Source organism: Bos taurus, chromosome 5 (assembly GCF_002263795.3).
Source record: "Bos taurus isolate L1 Dominette 01449 registration number 42190680 breed Hereford chromosome 5, ARS-UCD2.0, whole genome shotgun sequence".
Classification (NCBI taxonomy): Eukaryota; Metazoa; Chordata; class Mammalia; order Artiodactyla; family Bovidae; genus Bos; species Bos taurus.
Genome location: NC_037332.1, coordinates 114,325,264 through 114,343,919, shown reverse-complemented (window position 1 = coordinate 114,343,919; position 18,656 = coordinate 114,325,264). Strand labels below are relative to the sequence as shown.

The window sequence follows — 18,656 nt, the reverse complement described above, 5'->3', positions numbered from 1 at the left end:
GTAATAGTAACAAACAGCGTTTTAGACCCTAATGGGACTTACCCGTCCGCTCCTAAGCGCTTCGCCTGCTTGGCATAGTCCTCACGATGACCCCGTAGGCAGTGAGTCTGTCCTCCTCTGTGATGGGTGAGAAGCCTGGCAGGGTTCAGTCTCTTTCCTCAGTCACTCTGCTAGTACCGGGCAGAGCCGGGCTTGGAAACTGGGCAGCCTGCCCCCTGGATGTGCCCTGAGCCCCCCAGCCCGGCTGCAGCCTCAGGTTCCCTGCCGGCCTCTGTTCCCTCACCTGCAAAGTGGGAGTCACCGCAGCGCGACCTGCAGACGCAGAGGCAGGGCTCAGGCAGGCGGGCTGGGCCTTCATTTCAGCCCAGGCATCAAACCACGGCCCATCCTCTGGGCAGCTCCTTGGCAGAGTTCAGCTCAGCACGGGTTCCCCTGTAGACAGCAGCCGCCTTTCTGAAAGGCGCTGCCATTTCCAAAAGCCGTATTAAAAACATCGATGACCAGATTTTTATGTGCTGGAAAGCTCCAGCATACTCGGTCTTCACTTCCGATATTGGAAGTACCACTCGCAGAAGGCAAAGGAACAGGAGGGAAAGAAAAGCTGCTCCAGTCCCTTTCCTGAGCTCTGAGCGCTGAAAGAGGGCGCCTGAGGACAGAGTTCATCATTGGCCTGGGAAAGCAAACCATGGCAAGGGTACTCCCGGGGCAGGGAAATCTCCAAAAAATGCCACAGCTGAAGCGCGGCCCTTCCCTCTTGCTGGGGATGAGTCCACAGCGCAGGGCGGGAGTGGCAGTGAGGGGGCGGGGAGGGCGGCCCCAGGTTTCGGCGGCCGGGCTGTGACGCTGTGTCCCGGCTCCAGGACCCGTACGCCGCCTTCTTTAAGATGGATACAGACAGGGACGGCATCCTCACCATGCACGACCTCCACCGCCTGCTGCAGCACCTGCTCTTCAACCTGAAGGATGAGGAGTTCGAGCGCCTCCTGGGCCTTCTCGGCCTGAGGCTCAGCATCACGTTAAACTTCCGGGAGTTTCGGAACCTGTGCGAGAAGAGGTCGTTCAGTGCGGATGACGACGCGCCCCAGAGACTGCCCAGGTAAGAGGCCAGCGCGGGGCAGCGTCCATGCGGGCTCCACACGGTGCCGAGGGCCGGGGCTAGGGGCGGGGCAGCTGCCGTCCCCGATCTGTTCACTCTGTCTTTTCCTTAGTTCAAGAAAAGCCACTCTCAGGGTCACACGCTCAGTGTAGAAAGACTAGGAAATGCAGAGACAGGTGAGAAGATACACTTGATCTGGGCGCCCGTGAGCATCGTTTTTTTTTTTTTTTGTACTTCCCTGTGCATCATCCCTGTCTGGTTAATTTACACGTAAATACACATGTGTACTTGTACGTTCTCTTTGTTATGAACCCAGGGCCAGGTAGATACGCGTGTCGCTCAGCCTTCCAAGACCTCTGGGAGCACCGCATGCAGAGGGCGGAGCTGGGTGCTTGTCAGAACACTCGGACTTCCCCCAGGCCTGAGTCCTTACCTTGGGCAGTAAGCCGGGCACCACAGCAGCTTGTGGTGATTGGTGTAAACCAAGTGTCCTCTCTTTTTTCCATGTGCATAAATCCACCCACATGCTTATATATTTGTCTCTTTTAAACCCTGGGGTCAGCGGTGCCAGCCCTCTGGGAGATGCAAGGACCCCTTCCAGCCCTTTGTCAGGCAGGACTCCCCACCCCCCACCCCTGTTCACCCCACGCCAGCCTTGCTCACAGTAGGAGAATCTGTGTGTCCAGCTGGGGCCATGACTTGTTCGTCTCCTCAGCTTTGCTCAGTAAAGGCATCTGCTCCTTGAAGTAGTGACGGGCCTCCCATCTTACCTGGGACCTGTCACAGTCTCCTCCCCCACTGAGATCTGTTGACAGGCATGAATGAAGGAAACATTCAGCCTCTCCCTTACCAATTATTACAAGTACAATATCAATATTTTTTGAAATGTTAGCCTCCACTTTGCTAGCTCAGGGCTGCCCTTGATACTCAGAGATTCAGCCCAGTAGTGACATCATCCCTGGGCCCTTCTGCCCTTAAGGCACCTCCAGCCCCCAGGGGCTGCAGACAAGTGCCCACCCCCAGACAAGGGCATTCCCCAGGAGGGGGACCCCCTAGAAGCCCCTGTCACTGGGCCAGACTCTGCCACTTGTGCAGGCTGCGGAGGCCGCTGACCTTGCCCTTTAATTTTCCCTTCGGAACTTGCTGGGTTTATTTTGTCTCTACTTAAAAAGCTAGCAAGGAAGAAAACGATTGTAGTGTCAGAAATTTCTAAGTGAAGCAATCATGGAACACGTGAGTTGGACACCTGCTTCCAATTGCTCCAGTTGTGAGGAGCTTTAATATGAGACTTGATTGCTTAACATTCAAACAAAGCAAGAAAATATCCTTCAAAAAGAACTTTCTGGAGAATTTATGCAGAACGGATATGGACAATTTCAACCACAAAGAGCAGTCTTCCCATCCACGTGATTCGGCCGTCTTAGTTGTGTTATTTGTTCATCCATCCCACGTTTATCGAGGGTCTCCTGTGAGCTGGGCAGCACCCCAGGACTCGGTGGTGCAAAGGTGGATGAGATGAACACTCTCCTTGAGGGACTTGGGGCTGAACCGGGACAAGTACAAAAACAGGATGGGGTCCCTGGCGTCTTTTATACCTTTCGGAAAGATATAGAAGAATACAAGGATATCTGAAGTGCCCCAGGGAGGGGAGAGACCAAGCCTGCTTGAGGTGAGGAGGAAAAGTACATTTCAGTTAGATCTTGAGATGTGAGGAGGGGTTTGTCCAATGCGAGTTACCAGACTGTGGTTCAGAGCCAGGGGGCAGCACTTGCAGACCCGCAGAGGAGGGAGTGCAGAGCCTACTCGGGGACTGGGCAGAGCATGCGGGCACAGAGTGGCATGCACAGTGGGCGAGGAGGCCTGAAGTTGCAGGAGGGCCGGGTGAGAAGGGGCTTGGTCAGCAGGCTGGAGAGAATCCTCTGCCATGGTGTGTCAGAGGGTGTGTTGTGCCATGCAGACATCCTTCAGCAGCTGCAGAGTAGAGGGTGGATGCAGAGGCTGGATGCAGGAAGACCAGCTTGGGCCCCAAGGCTCTGGTGTAGTCCGAGCTCTGAGACCCAACCAAGGCACTGCTTTAGAAAGTCAAGCCTTCCCATGGCTGGAGCCCGAACCTGTGCTTCGTGAAGATGTATCTTTTCATACCCTACAACTCTTCAAGGAGGCATCGCTACCTGAGTTTGCAGATGAAGGAACTGGGGTCTCGAGGTGAGTTTCTGACTGGTCCAGAAGGACCCAGGTGATGGGCAGTGGACAGAGATTGGAACTCAGGGTGCCTGTGGGTTGGGGCCACCTCCTCTGTGTGGAGAGTTGGTCTCTTTCACCCCCCAGTCTCACTGTTCTCCGCTAGCCAAACCTGGACGCCTCCCGTTTTTAGAAGCCATCCCGCCCGCTCACTTGGACCCCTCTGCGTTCTGGGCCTTCACCTTCCACCTGCATCATCAAATGCAATACTTTTGAAAACTTTGAAGGTTCATAACTTTGTTGAAGACAGGAAGACCATCTTGTTTGCTTCACAACTGCACAGCATTTTCATCTTTAGATGTGTAAATACCAGTTAGAGTGGTTAGTCCAGTGACCCGATTCGTTTACATCATCTGTTCCCTTGTTTATAGCACACGGGCCTTGTCCGTTTATCTGCTGACAACCCACATCAAGTTCCTTTTGGTGCGTGTACATCATCAAAGAGGAAAGAATGCTGTCAAGCATCCTCTTAGCAAAATTGGATGGCCAGCTTCTTGTCACAAAATATTGTGTGATCCGGTCCTTCCTGATGAGTGACTGACTGACTGAAAACAGATTTCCTTGCTGTTCTTGGATGTGAATCACTCACTCATCAGGAGATTTGGCTTCTATGATCCAGTTCACCATCATCTTCTGGTTCATCTAATCATTGTGGAACATCTTACGATCTCAGTTTTCTCCCCTTTGCCATCTGGGCATGAAGTAAGAATTCTCAGTTCTCAACTGTGTTCAGTGAAAGCTAACATAACCCCAGGATGGGGTCCCTGGCGTCTTTTATACCTTTCGGAAAGATGCTGTTACACCTAGGGCAGTGCAATCGGAAAAGTGAGGGGTAACGTAACAGTGGTGATGCTTTTCAGTATATCATCCTGCTAGGAGACTCTGTTTTTGTTTGTTTTCCTGTTATTATTTAGTCTCCTTTTTCTTTTTAGCATAACTGGAAACAATGAATGAAAAAGAATTGAATGTTTCCTAGAATAATGAAATAGAGCTAGTGTCATTAAATCAAGCTCACTAAGACCCCATGATCTGTCCTATTCTAAGAGGGTTCAGTGGAACCATGTGGTAATTGCAAGATAAAAGGAGCTTTATTTCATAAAGAAAATAAATGCCCTTTTTGTGTTTCTTTGGAAAATCTCTAAGAAAGAATAAAAGTCATGAATGCCACTTTCTATTTTCTGGATCATACAGATTTGCTATTTCTTCTTTAAATATTTGATGGAATTCACCTATGAAATAATTCAGTCCTGGAGTTTCCTTTTCAGAAGAATTTTAGCTGTAAATCCGATTACTTTAATAGTTACGGGATCCTTTAGGGTTTCTCTTCCTTCTTGACTGAGTTTTAATAATTTGTGTCTTTTAAAATATTGGTCCATTTTGTTCAACCTGTTAAATTCATGAAAATAAAGTTGATCACAGTATTTCCTTGCTGTTCTTTCAATAGCTGTGGGGTCTTTAGTGATAGCCCTGTTTTCATTTTTTGATATTGGTAGTTGATGTCTTCTCTCCTTTTCTGTTGATCCATTTAGCTGAAGGTTTTATTAATTTTATTGATATTTTCAAAGAACAAGCTTTATGTTTCATTCCTTTTTCTCTGTTGTTTTTCCATTCAATTTCATTGATTTCTCTTCTTTAATACTTTCTCTTCCTTCTTGCTTTAAGTATGCAGTTGATCCTTGAACAACACAGGGGTCACAGGAGCTGATCCACTCCCACAGTCAAAAATCTGTGCAGAGCTTTTGACTCCCCCAAACTTAACTACTAATGGATGATTGCTGACTAGACAACTCACAAATAACATTAAGTTAATTAACACACAGATTATATATGTATTATATACTGTATTCTTACAATAAAGCAAGCTAGAGAAAAGGTAATATCGTTAAGAAAATCATGAGTGAGTGAGTGAGTCAAAGTCGCTCAGTGGTGTCCCACTCTTTATGACCCCATGGACTATACAGTCCATGGAATTCTCCAGGCCAGAATACTGGAGTGGGTATCCTTTCCCTTCTCCAGGGGATCTTCCCAACCCAGGGATCGAACCCATGAGGGAGAGAACATGCATTTACAGTACAGTGTTGGTCAACACTGTAAGTTCCTATTGTCTGTCACAGGATGAATTGTCTGTCTGTCAGTACCCATGTCTGTGTTGTCTCCCATGATACAGAGCACTGTAGGCGGCATACATGCTGGTGTACAACTCGACACCTCAAAGATGGAAAGATAATGTGAAAAAGAAGTCCATATTTACTTAGAGGTATAACAATTCATGCACGGATAACAAAGAAGCAGCAATACGATTGCTTTAAGGGAGCTTAGTGTAACTGATACAGTTGCTACCTGGTAGCCTAGCAATGGCACCCCACTCCAGTCCTCTTGCCTGTAAAGTCTCATGGACGGAGGAGCCTGGTGGGCTGCAGTCCATGGAGTTGCTAAGAGTTGGACACAACTGAGCGACTTCACTTTTACTTTTCACTTTCATGTATTGGAGAAGGAAATGGCAACCCACTCCAGTGTTCTTGCCTGGAGAATCCCAGGGACGGGGAAGCCTGGTGGGCTGCATAGTCCTGTCTATGGGGTCGCACAGAGTCGGACACGACTGAAGCGATGCAGCAGCAACAGCAGCCTAGCCTACACAGTAGTGAATTAATCATTATAAAATCTGTATAGCATACAGTGCCTGTGTGCATACATGCTCAGTCATGTCCAATTCTTTTGCCACCCCAGAGTCTTTAGCCCACCCAGCTCCTCTGCCCATGGAATTTTCCAGGCAAGAATACTGGAGTGGGTTGCCATTTCCTCCTCCAGGGGATCTTCCCAACCTGGGGATCAAATTCATGTCTCCTGTATCTCCTGCATTGGCAGGCGTATTCTTAACCACTGAGCCACCTGCAGAGCCATGGTATACAATATTACACTCATATTCAAAATGCAGTATTGGAATCATCGTTACTCTAAAAAAAAAAAAAACAACCCTTACCTGTGATGATAGACAATTTCTCCAATATGAGAGAGAGAGGGGGCAAGAGAGGGAGAGACATACTACATGGTAATGTAATTCTTTGAAAGTAAAGTTATAAATCAGGAAGAAAATTAAGGCATTAATTTTATATTAAATATCACCTTATGTCTATGTAAGGATAGACTAGTGTCTACAAATATTTTATGCATTTATAACATACCTTTTTCTTAAATTTTTTCAATATTTCTAGGCTGTGTGGCTCATCTGTGAGTTTTTTCAAGTTGTCACAAATCCCCCCAAAATTTTCCAATGTATTAATTGAAAAGATTGGCATATAAGTTGACTTGTGCAGTCCAAACCTGTGTGGGGTAAAGGTCAACTGTAGTTTGTCCTTCATTTTTATTTTCTTAAGCTAATAACTCAGATTTTTATTTGAATTATTTCTTAATGCTGTCAGTTTTCTCATAGGTATTGATTGAGCTGCATTTCACAAATTTGGACAAGTTGTAGTTTTTATTTTCACTCAGTTCAAAATATTTTCTAATTTCCCTTTAGAGTGTTTATTGAAACCATGGATTATTTAGAAGGATGTTTTTTCTTCAAAATATTTCCATGGTTTCCAGCTGTTTGTTATTGATTTCTAATCTAATTCTGTTAAGTTTAGATAGCATACTTTGTATGATTTTAATTATTTTAAATTTGTTAAGGTTCATTTTATAACCCTAGAAATGGTCTATCTTGGTGAATGTGCTGTGCTTAGTCACTCAGTCATGTCTGATTCTTTTTGACCCCTTACGACTGTAGCCTTCCAGGCTCCTCTTCCATGGGGATTCTCCAGGCAAGAATACTGGAGTGGGTTGCCATGCCCTCCTCCAGGGGATCTTCCCAACCCAGGGATGGAACCCAGGTCCCCTGCATTGCAGGCAGACTCTTTATCCCATGTGTACTTGAAAATAATGTGTATTTGGCGGTTGCTGGGTGGAGTGTTCTATAAATGTCAATTAGATCAAGCTAGTTATAAGTGTTCAGATTCTTGCTTAGTTTCTATTAGTTCTACCAGTTACCAAGAGGGGAGTGCTCATGTCTCCAATGATAATTTTGCATTTGTCTATTTCTCCTTCTGTTTTTAATCCATTTATGCTTCATGTATTTCAAAACTCTGAGAAAAATGTATGTTTATATTCACCATTTCTGCACCTCTTCTTTTATTTCTGAAGTTCCAATTTTCTCTCTGCTGCCATTTTCCTTCCCCTGAAGAATTTCCATTAGTCACTCAGTCGTGTCTGACTCTTTGTGACCCCATGGACTGCAGCCCACCAGGCTCCTCCATCCATGAGATTCTCCAGGCAAGAATACTGGAGTGGGTTGCCATTTCCTTCTCCAATTAGCAAGTCTACTGGAGACAAATCTTAGTTTTCCTTCATTGATAATATCTTTATTGTTCTTTCATTCCTAACAGTTTTTTTTCCTGAATATAAAATTATAAGTTGACAATTCTTCTGTTAAAGCACTTGAAAAATGTTGTTCCATTGTCTTTTGGCCCCTACAGTTTGTGAGGAAAAATCTACAGTCACTCAAATGGTCTTCCCTCCATGGTGGTTTCGTCACTAAGTCATGTCTGACTTTTTTGTGACCCCACGAATTGTAGCCCACCAGACTCCTCTGTCCATGGGATTTCCTAAGCAAGAGTACTGGAGTGGGTTGCCATTTCCTTCTCCAGGGGATCTTCCCGACCCAGGGATCAAACTCGAGTCTCCTGCATTGCAGGCAGATTCTTTATGGACTGAGCCACCAGGGAAGCCCTCTATAAATGTGTCATTTTTCTTAAGTTGCTTTCAGGATTTTTTCTTTGTCTTTAGTTATCAGTAGTTTTAGTGTGTGGAGTGTTCTTGCCTGGAGAATCCCAGGGATGGAGGAGCCTGGAAGACTGCGGTCTATGGGGCTGCACAGAGCCGGACACGACTGAAGTGACTCAGCAGCAGCAGCAGCAGTGCGAGGGCTTCCTGGGCGGCACTGGTGGTCAGGAACCCGCCTGCCGACGCAGGAGACGCGAGAGACGCGGGTCGATCCCTGGGTCGGGAAGGCCCCCTGGAGGAGGGCGTGGTGTGTTTGAGCATGATTTTCTTTGAGTTTATCTTTTTTGAGGTTTGCTCAACTTCCTGAATCTGTAAATTTATGTTTTTCCATCAAATTTGAGCAGGTTTCAGCTACTATTTCCCGAAATTTTAAACTTTTTTTGGTACCAGTCTTCTTCTGCTCTCCATTCAGTACTCCGGTGACCTGGATATTAGATCCTCTGCTTTTGTATCAGAGGTCTCTGTATCTTAGTCCCTGGAGAGATTCTTTTCTTCCCCTCTGTTGATCAGATTATTTCTAGTCATCTGTTTTCAAGTTCACTGACTGTCACTGCTGGCTCTGTCATCTTCATTGAGCCAGTCCAGTGACAATTTTATTTCAGTTGTTGTATTTTTCAGTTCTAAAGTTTCCACTTGGCTCTTTTGCTTTTTTTTTTTAACTGCTATTTCTTTGCTCTGAACTTATGTCTTTCCATTTATTTTAAGAATGTGTACTCTTACCTCATGATTATAATAGCTGCTTTAAAATATGGTATTTTCAACATCTAGGTCATCTTGGAGTTGGTGCTTGTTTGTCTTTTATCTTGAAAATTGTTGGCATTTTCCTGGTCCTTCACATACCGAGTAATTTGGGACTGTATTGTGGATCTCTTTAATGTTCTATTGTGACACTCTGTTCCTGTTAAAATCCTTAGTGGTGTGTTGGTTGATTGATTTTCAAAGCAGGCGATCAGTCCAGCTAGTTTCAGAGTGCATGTCCTGACCTGCCCTCTGTGGTTTCAACGTCAGTTTATTTTTCAGGGCCGTTGCAGCTCTATCAGGGCAGCCCATGAAGGCAGTTCCCAGGAGCCAGTCCTAACTACACTTAGTCAGCCTCTCAACGCTTTCACTGGGCTGCTGTGGGTCAGTCTCACTTGTGCACGCGTCGGAGCGTGTGCACCTGGAACTCCGTGCGTCTGAGCTTCCCTTTCTCTAGCTCTCTCCTCTCTGTGATTTCTTCCCACCCTCCCCAGCAGTCAGCAACCCGCTTTTTTGGTCTTGTGGTTGGAAAATCTTAGGTTTTGGTCTCTCTGTGCTGTTGAGTGCTTCTCGTGACTGGGTCCCCCTCCAGGACAACATAGTGAAAGAGAAAAGGAGAAGGATAATAATGTGGATTTCTCCAATCCTCCTTGAACACAGGGACCCCTTTCACCTTCCCCTCTGGTTTGAGAGAAGACTTTCAATTTGGGGTACCTCCTTGGCCAGTACCATTGCTTGGCATAGAAGTGCGGTTTTGTAACCGGGCTTGCTTCCCTTGTGTCTCAGCTGGTAAAGAATCCGCCGGCAATGAGGGAGACCTGGGTTCAATCCCCGGGTCAGGAACATCCCCTGGAGAAGGCAAAGGCTCCCCACTCCAGTATTCTGGCCTGGAGAATTCCATGGACTGGATAGTCCGTGGGATTGCAAAGAGTCAGACACAACTGAACGACTTCCACTTTCTCTTGCCTCAGATCAGGAATGGAACAGTAAGAAGTGGCAAGAAGGGGGAGGATTCCCTCATGTCCTTTGCACTTCAGGGGCTTGCCTTCCTAATTCTTTGGTCAGAAAAACAGGCTCTCTTTTGAGGCTTTTTCTGTCCACATCCAATGCACAACTTCACAATTAGAACTGTCTTTAAGCAGCCCTCAAACTGGAAATAGGAGGGAAAAAGCTATGAAACTCACCACCGCATAAGTCGGTCTTCAAGTTTTGATCCCGCCAGCCACCAGTATCCTATTACTTACTTTTGGGTGTCCTCAGAGAGTTACTTTTTGTATTCTGTCCAGAGTTGTAATCAGTGGGAGAGAGAGAGTGAAGTAGACGTGCCTGCTCCATTCTCCCTGGGACATCTCAGGACTCTGGCCCTGCCTGGAATGTTGTTCCCCAGGATTGCACAGCACCTTCTCATCACTCAGGCCTTGGGGAGCTGCTGTCTGGCTTTCTTGGCTAAAGTGGCCCCAACCCCACGCTAGTCCTTCATTCTCAGTCACATTCAGTATCTGAAGTTACCTGATTGACTTATTTTTCCAAGTGTTTGCTATACGTTCCCGCCATCAGAGCGTGAGCTCCTTGTGGACGTGGGTTCTGTGTGCCTTGCTCGTCACTGTGTTTGTAGGACCCAGGGCAGCAGATGGGAAGAGTTTGTGACTGGTGGACTGGTTGATAGGAAGGCTAGGTCTGCCTGTCAAGATCTAAAAGGGCAGGCCATAGGAGAGGAAAAGGCCATGGAAAAACCTTCCAATCTCTCCAGAGGAGACAAGGATATAAAACGGAACAGAGAAGAAATGAATGGGAAATCAGTCGGAGTCCCTGGTTTGAGCATGAGTCACTAAGAAAAATAACCAAGCCTCATAGCCCAATAAAGAAATCAGGGTGTTTTGGATGTGTGTTTAGACAGTGGGATCATTTTGGTAGTGAGTTGACTTTGCAGAGACAGAACAGGCCTCTCGGGACCTCCATCCTTTTTGGGGGAAGTCCAGGTGAGCCCGCTGGGGTCGGGTGAAGTCTAACGGTGAGGGCAGGGGACCGTGTGTCATTAGGACCTACAGTCCTTTAAGCAATAGTTGTGAAAACGCAACGTAATCCACCTAACCTTCCAAAACCTTAGTGGTAAAGTAGCATTGCAAGATCAAATGGCTTAATCCTAAAGGAAATCAACCCTGAATATTCATTGGAAGAACTGATGCTGAAGCTGAAGCTCCAATACTTTGGCCACCTGATGTGAAGAGTGGACTCACTGGAAAAGACCCTGACGCTGGGGAGGTTTGAAGGCAGGAGGAGAAGGGGGCGGAAGTGAAGAGCGGACTCGTTGGAAAAGACCCTGAACGCTGGGGAGGTTTGAAGGCAGGAGGAGAAGGGGGCGGAAGTGAAGAGCGGACTCGTTGGAAAAGACCCTGAACGCTGGGGAGGTTTGAAGGCAGGAGGAGAAGGGGCGGAAGAGGATGAGATGTTTAGATAGTATCACCGACTCAATGGACACGAGTTTGAACGAACTCTGGGAGATACTGGAGGACGGAGGAGCCTGGTGTGCTGCAGTCCATGGGGTTGCAAAGGGCCAGTGACTGAACAACGACAAAAACAAAGTAGCAGTAGAGGACTAGACTGGCTGACCTCTGGATCCCTTTCCAGCCTTGAAATTCCATGATTCTGTGAAGTCCGGTAGGCAGTTGGAGAGAGATGGAACAGGGAAGCAGGTGAGGTTGCCGTGCCAGTGACACAGAGGCGTGGACGAACAGCAGCAGGCAGTGGCCAGGGGCAGGAACAGGGACGGCTTCTCAGACGGTAGATGAGCTTTGAGGGGAAGGAGGGAGGAGGCACAGGGGGCAGGTGGAGAGGGAGACGCACTCGCTGGGGGCACATGTTCGCCAGGTGGTGGGTGTTCCAACGCACGCTGTGATTTAAAGAGCAGTGCCATGAAGGGGACGAGAGTGGGAGAGACGGTCAATAGTGCCACGTGTCAGTACCAGGACTCCCGGGCTTGGCGATGTAGAAGCCACAGTTCACCTGTGTACCCCACAAGCTGGCAGCTGCCAGAAGAGGAACGTAAGGGGGCCCAGCCTCACGTGGTCCTTCTCAGCAGGAGGAGGGAGAAGACTCCGCCCAGCCGCTGCCAGTCCTCTGCACCTGCCCACTGAGCGGGGGCGAGAACTCTTGTCTGCCAATCCACAGGGGGTCAAAGTCTATGTAATTCACCAAAGAAGCGCCGCTCCGAATAAGACCCTTTCCAAGTGACACAGAGGACAACAGCCCAGTGTGGGCTTCTGGGGTGACGAGAGCCGCCGTGGTCTCGGTGACCAGTAGGTACAGAGTACTGTCATCAGGGAACCTGGGGGCGGTCCCAGACAGCTGAGACTAGCAGCAGAGTTTCTCAGGATTTAGAGGAGAAGCCTCGTAAAGAGCAAATGGTCACTGCTTAATTTGTTGGCTCCAGTGCCATACCCTGCTGTCTGCATTTTTTTTTTAATTGTGTTTAGTTATATTTTTATATTTTGGTCTCAGGGGAGGGCTTCCATTGTAGCTCAGTCGGTAAAGAATCTGCCTGCAATGCAGGAGACCTGGGTTTGATTCCTGGGTCAGCAAGATCCCTGGAGAAGGAAATGGCAACCCACTCCAGTGTTCTTGCCTGGAGAATCCCATGGACAGAGGAGCCTGGAGGGTTCCCAGTCCATGGGATCGCAAGAATCAGACACGACTTAGCGACTAAACCATTACTTACTATTCTTTGGCTGCACTGGGTCTTCACTGCTGTGTGTGGGCTTTCTCTAGTTGCGGCAAGCGGGCGGCTCCTCTCTAGCTGTTGTGTGCAGGCTTCTCACCGGGGTGGCTTCTCTCGTTGCGGAGCATGGGCCCCAGGCACACGGGCTTCAGTAGTTGCAGCACACGGGCTCAGTGGTTGTGGCTTGTGGGCTTAGTTGCCAGGAAGATGTGGAATCTTCTTGGACCAGGGGTTGAACCCATGACTCCCTTTATTGGCAGGCAGATTCTCAGCCACTGGGCCACCAGGGAAGTCTTCTGCTGTCTGCTCTAAATGTAGGACGGGACCGGGATGTCCCAGGAGAACTTTCCCTAGAGATGGCAGCCGCAGGCCTCACTCGCCCCAACCTTGCACTGGGCTGGACACTCCAGCGGTGCTGGCAGAACTGAGCTCGTTGAAGTGAGATACAAATTGCTGAGGTCCAGCCCCGGCTGATCCAGGGTATTCAAAGAGGAGACGGCTTCGGCGAGTTCACTGGATACAATAGCTTTATTTAAATAGTCATCAAAGATATAAAGAGTAATAGAATGAGGATAGCTCAGTAGGAAAATTCAGCAGAGAAAAGAGGCTGAGTAGCTTGGTTTACACAGAAAATCAACATAACCTGTGACATCAGGTTAGCTCTGACCATGGAGGCCGCAGGCACCCTCTCGAATAGCAGAAGGTGCCCCCACCTTAGGCACCTTCTCGAGTGGGTCTTAGAAGCCCAGGCAAATAAATGGTCGCAGAGGACCTCTGCGCTCCAGATGGAGACTCAGCCAGAATGTGAACAGAAAGAATGACATGGGGAGACAAAGCTTTGGTGAGCAAGGCCGACAGCTTTATTTTCAACAGGGGCTTTTATACCCTAAGTTGCACATAGAGGATAATAGGGGATGTGAAATCATACAAAGTCAGCAGTCTTTGATCCTTATCGAAACCAGGGTTTCTTTTCTGCAAACTTATCTTATACAAATGGTTTAGGTGATTTACATCATCTTCTGGCCAGAAGGCCTATTAACATTTTATGACTCTTGACAAAGGTTTGTCAACCGTAAGACTTATTTTCTCTAAGAGTAATTATTTTAAGGTTTGGCGCCGTCCTCCAAAGGTGTTAGATAAAGTTGCATTCCTATAGGGCAGAGGTGCAGTGGGTTTACAACAAAGGAAAGAATTTATTGCCTTAAGGGTCTAAAGTTGCTAGCACCAAGGCCACTACTTATTTTTTCTACATACCAAGTATATTAATTAATACACATTCAAGGATACAATACAGGGGATGTGGAAACTTTGCAGCAAGCATTGGCTCATCAATGAAATCCTTTACTAGGTTTATTCTGACAGTTTCTAACTCTCTGAGAGGCTCTAAGTTATTTGAATATCTTAAGCTTCCCGTGCCTCTCGAGGCTGGGAGACTGTAAACAATCGTATGCATAGCTGTAGGAGTCCGGGTAAACTTGTCAGGTGAGTTAGAGAGCTATCTGAGGGGTTTGGATTTAAACACTCTTAATGCCCAGCAACTTTATCAACTGGAGCTGTAAGTTAACTCTTTATCACAGAGCGAGATGGTGGTGGGGGACAGCCCCCAGTAAAGTCAGAGGTGAGAGCACAAAGCAGTAAAGTAGGCAGACTCTGGTTTTTGGGGGTAGATGCTCGAGAATATCCAGGGGGACTCCTGAGGCTCGATCCCGCCTTTGCGTATGTCGAGCCTCCTTCCTCATGACCTTTGCCACTGATGGCGGTCCTCACGCCGGCTCCCGGCAACAAATGTTAAGCGAAAAGAAGATCCTCCACGCATAAAACCATGGTGGCCCTCTCACCTCTGTGAACTGAGCCGCCTAATGGGTCCTTTCCTCTGAGGACTGACGTTAGAGGAGCTGCCAAAGCTGTGGCTTCAGCTGGAATGAAAATGATGAGAAAGGCTCGCCTCCAGCCTGGGAGGCCCCTGAGCTGAGGGGCCAGGATTTCCGGAACTGGCTGTGTGATTTCAGCAGGCTGTTTCACCTTTCCAAAGCCCAGCGTCCCCGTTTGCAAAGTGGGGTGACGATGCCAACATTTCTGGGAAATCCGTGTGGCAAGTGACCAGCAGCTGCAGCCCGACTGGAGCTCGTGGGGGTTATGGTTACCCTAGAAATCACGTCCACCCCAGCCGGCGTCATATACAGAGCCGCAGAGCGGTACGGATCACATAAACCTTTGCTGCATTTTTTTCTTTAGATTTCTTTCCTCACAAGCATCTCACCTGCTGGAACATGAATTATACTTCTCTCAAAGGGTGACCTGGGGGACTTCCCTGGTTAAGACTCCACGCTTCCAGTGCAGGGGGCATGGTTTCCATTCCTGGGTCAGGAAGATTCCCTAGAGAAGTAAATGGCAACCCACTCCAGTATTCTTGCCTGGGAAATCCCATGGACAGAGGAGCCTGGCGGGCTACAATCCATGGGGCACAAAGAGTCAGACGGGATTTAGCAACTCAACGACACCAGGGGGCTAAGATCCTGAGTATTGCACGAGACGACCAAAAAATGAAAAAGTAAAGGGCAACGTGGGGCTTTTTTGCTGTCCTCTTCCTGGTTTTCCGGGCTCCTTTGGGGAGAAATTCCTGTGAAGGTCCCTGTGGGGCTTGCTCACTCACCCTCAGGCAAGACACCCCGATCACCCACATGCCCATGAGTGAACAAGGATCCAAGCAGGGCAGCCTCAGAGATAGAAGTGGCAAAAGGTTTTATAGGATCTGCTCCCCAAATTTGTTGTAGTGAGTGGAAGAGTCCAGGGCATCCCAAATTCCTTCAGCCACAGTCTTCACTGCACTTCGTGTGCCTAACCACAGTCTTTTTTGAAAGTGTCTTCGGCGCCCACCTTTCTGTGAGTAAATAGAATTTTGATCATTTTGTATTCCACAGACTCAACCTTTGAGCATGAGCTGAGACCAAATCTGTAGGTCATGTTCCCCTAGGGTTCTCAGACTGTTTGCTTTGGTCCGAGTTATCACACCCACTTGTACATTCAGAAATAAAAGTTTTTGGTTTTTCATCCAAAGACAGTGTTGTGCTGTGTTTTCTTATCCCTCTGGGAATAAACGAACCCTTTTTGTTTTGTGAACCACTGGAAAATTTGAACAGCATTTATCTGGAAATAAGCAAGGACTCCTAACTAAATTTAAGATTTCCCTAACTAGGGAAGTAAGACTGTATTTTAAGAATTAAGTTAGACCAGATGTGAAATAGCAGACTTTTATAGTACCTTTGTCACGAATGGGAGTAGGGGAATCCCTTGGGAGATTAATGAGTCTTTTAAATTGAAACAGAATTATTTATAATTTTTTTTTTCTCTTAAGACCAAAACAGAAGGTTGCAGATTCAGAACTAGCTTGTGAACAGGCGCATCAGTACCTTGTCACCAAAGCAAAAACCAGATGGTCAGACTTGTCGAAGGTGAGAAAGCGATTGTTTCCTTAAAAGGGAAGGGCAGCTATTTCAGTGTTCCAAGGTCATTGGGATGATGGAGCTGTTTTGATCCAGTCACTGAGATGGGAAAGCAACTTTTTATACCAATATAGTGCCTCCTTTGATTCTTAAAATACTTTTTCAAAATAAATTCTCACATTCAAGGTCAATTTTGTCTTTAGGGAAAAAAAAAGTGATTTTAGGAATTACATGGACTGAAATTCCTGGCTTTATCTCAGGTTTGATATGAATTAAAAATTTTAATGAAGCAATGTAAGATGCTATCATATTTCTTTTTACACAGTTATAAAGTGTTAGTCACTCAGTTTTGTCTGACTCTTTATGACCCCATAGAGTGTAGCCCGCCAGGCTCCTCTGTCCATGGAATTCTCCAGGCAAGAATACTGGAGTGGGTAACCATTCTCTTCTCCAGGAGATCTTCCCAACCCAGGGATCATACCTGAGTCTCTTACCTCTCTCCTGCAGTGGCAGGTGGGTTCTTTACCACTAGCGCCACCTGGGGAGCCGCATAAAGTCATGGGGCTCCCCATTCCTGCCAGGCACCACTGGGGGCGCATCCCACTGGATCCTCAGAAACACAGAGGCGTTGTCCCCTCTGGGGACAGCTTAGTATGCTCATGTCTATTGAAGTATTTTTGGAAAATAAGGTCATTGGTTTCTTCAGCAAATATTATTATGAGCTGACTATGCTCTGTTAGTGAAGTCGCTCAGTTGTGTCCGACTCTTTGCAACCCCAGTGGTCTGTAGCCCCCCCAGGCTCCTCTGTCCACGGGATTTTCCAGGCAAGAGTACTGGAATGGGTTGCCATTTCCTTCTACAGGGGATCTTCCCAACCCAGATATCGAACCCAGGTCTCCCACATTGTAGACAGACACTTTACCTTCTGAGCCACCAGGAAAGTCCTGATTGCAAGGTACTAAAGATACAATGACCAAAAATAAGATAAAATAAAGACATGTCTGTGCCCCCAGAGACTTGTGGCGTAAATACCAACAAGAACTCTAAAGAATGGTACGGATCACAATGGCAACGATGCGCATACAACGGGGTGCCCAAGAAGAGGTCACCACTAGAAAGATGAGCAGGTGTTGGACAGGCGTGCAGGGGAGCTGAGAATGCCAAGCCTGAAGCTGAACCAAGGCAGGGGGTTTGCGGGGCTGACCGGCACGGTGGGGACTGCACGGATGGGGCAGGCCTCGGGGCAGACCGGGAGGTTTTCAGTGTGAGGCAGTGGATGGATCACAACCGGCTGCACACGCTGTCGCTTTTTAAAAAAACTGTGGCAGAGGCTTCCCTGGCGGCTCAGTGGTAAGGAACGTGCCTGCCGATGCAGCAGACATGGGTTTCATCCCCGATCCAGGAGGGTCCCACCTGCCATGAGGCAGCTAAGCTCTTGAGCCACAGCTACTGAGCCTGTGCTTGAGAGCCGGGGAACTGCAGCTAGGAGTGCACATTCCACAACTGCTCCAGGCCCTCGTGCCCTGGAGCCCTCACACGGCAACTGTACTGCAGCCCCTGCACTCAGCAGCTAGAGAAAAGCCTGCGCAGCGACAGAGAGCCGTCACAAAATAAATACACATATGAATAATATTTATATATTTTGGGATTTCAGTGGTGTGTGGCAGGAGTAAATAAATGAATAAAGTTATTTTCTTTTAATTGTGGTAAAATAGACATAACATAGTTCTTCTTACTACAGGGCCCCAGGAAGTGCTGGCCCGCTGGAGTGGCCTTCTGGAGGGGGTGGTTGTGGGCCTGGAGCCAGTGTCAGCCTGCTAGTAGGCAGGTCTACTTCCCCACAGCTGGGAACTTAGGTTCCCTGACCAGGGATCGAACCCCGGGCCCCTGCAGTGGAAGCGCCGAATCCTAACCACTGGCCTACCAGGGAAGTCCAGTAATGCATCTCAGTTAGCCAGTGGGCAGCTCCCTCCTCCTTGTTCTCTTATTAGAGTTTTTTAATCAGTTTGTCAAATTCTACAAAGGAAAAAAAAAAAACTATTGGGATGTTTGGCAAGAAATGACATCTTTACTACATGGGGCCTTCCAATTAATGAACACAGTGTAGTTCCATTTATTTTGATCTTTTAAAATGTTTTTCAAAACAGTTTTAGACTTTCCTATGTAAAAACCGTACAATCATTTATAAGATTTGTTCCTCAGACTTTCTATTTTTGGTGCTGTTGTAAATGAAATTTTTTTAAAGTTCATTTTCCATGCCTGATATATTAAAATGTGAATGATTTTGCCTATTGATATAGAATCCTGGGGCTTCCCTGGTGGCTCAGATGGTAAAGAATCCACCTGCAATGTGGGAGACCTGGGTTCGATCCCTGGGTTGGGAAGATCCCCTGAAGAAGGGAATAGCTACCCATTCCAGTGTTCTGGCCTGGAAAACTCCATGGACAGAGGAGCCTGGCGGGCTGCAGTCAGTTGGGTTGCAGAGAGTCAGACACGACTGAGCAACTTTCACTTTCACTTTTCATAGAATCCAGGTTTATTGCCACTTCCTCTTATTATAACACTTTATCTGTGACTTCTTCGTATACCCTGTATACAGCCATGT

The 18,656-nt window shown here is 47.4% G+C and overlaps 1 protein-coding gene across 8 annotated transcripts in view; it reads left to right on the top strand.

The window, feature by feature from the left end:
- EFCAB6 (EF-hand calcium binding domain 6) overlaps positions 1-18,656 on the top strand; it is a 253,969-nt gene that overhangs the window by 167,731 nt on the left and 67,582 nt on the right. For all 8 annotated transcript variants that reach the window (XM_059887190.1, XM_059887189.1, XM_059887191.1 and 5 more), the window contains 2 exons: positions 861-1,096; positions 15,964-16,060. In XM_059887190.1, the coding sequence (XP_059743173.1) occupies positions 861-1,096; positions 15,964-16,060 (333 nt within the window). The remainder of the gene's footprint in view (positions 1-860; positions 1,097-15,963; positions 16,061-18,656) is intronic.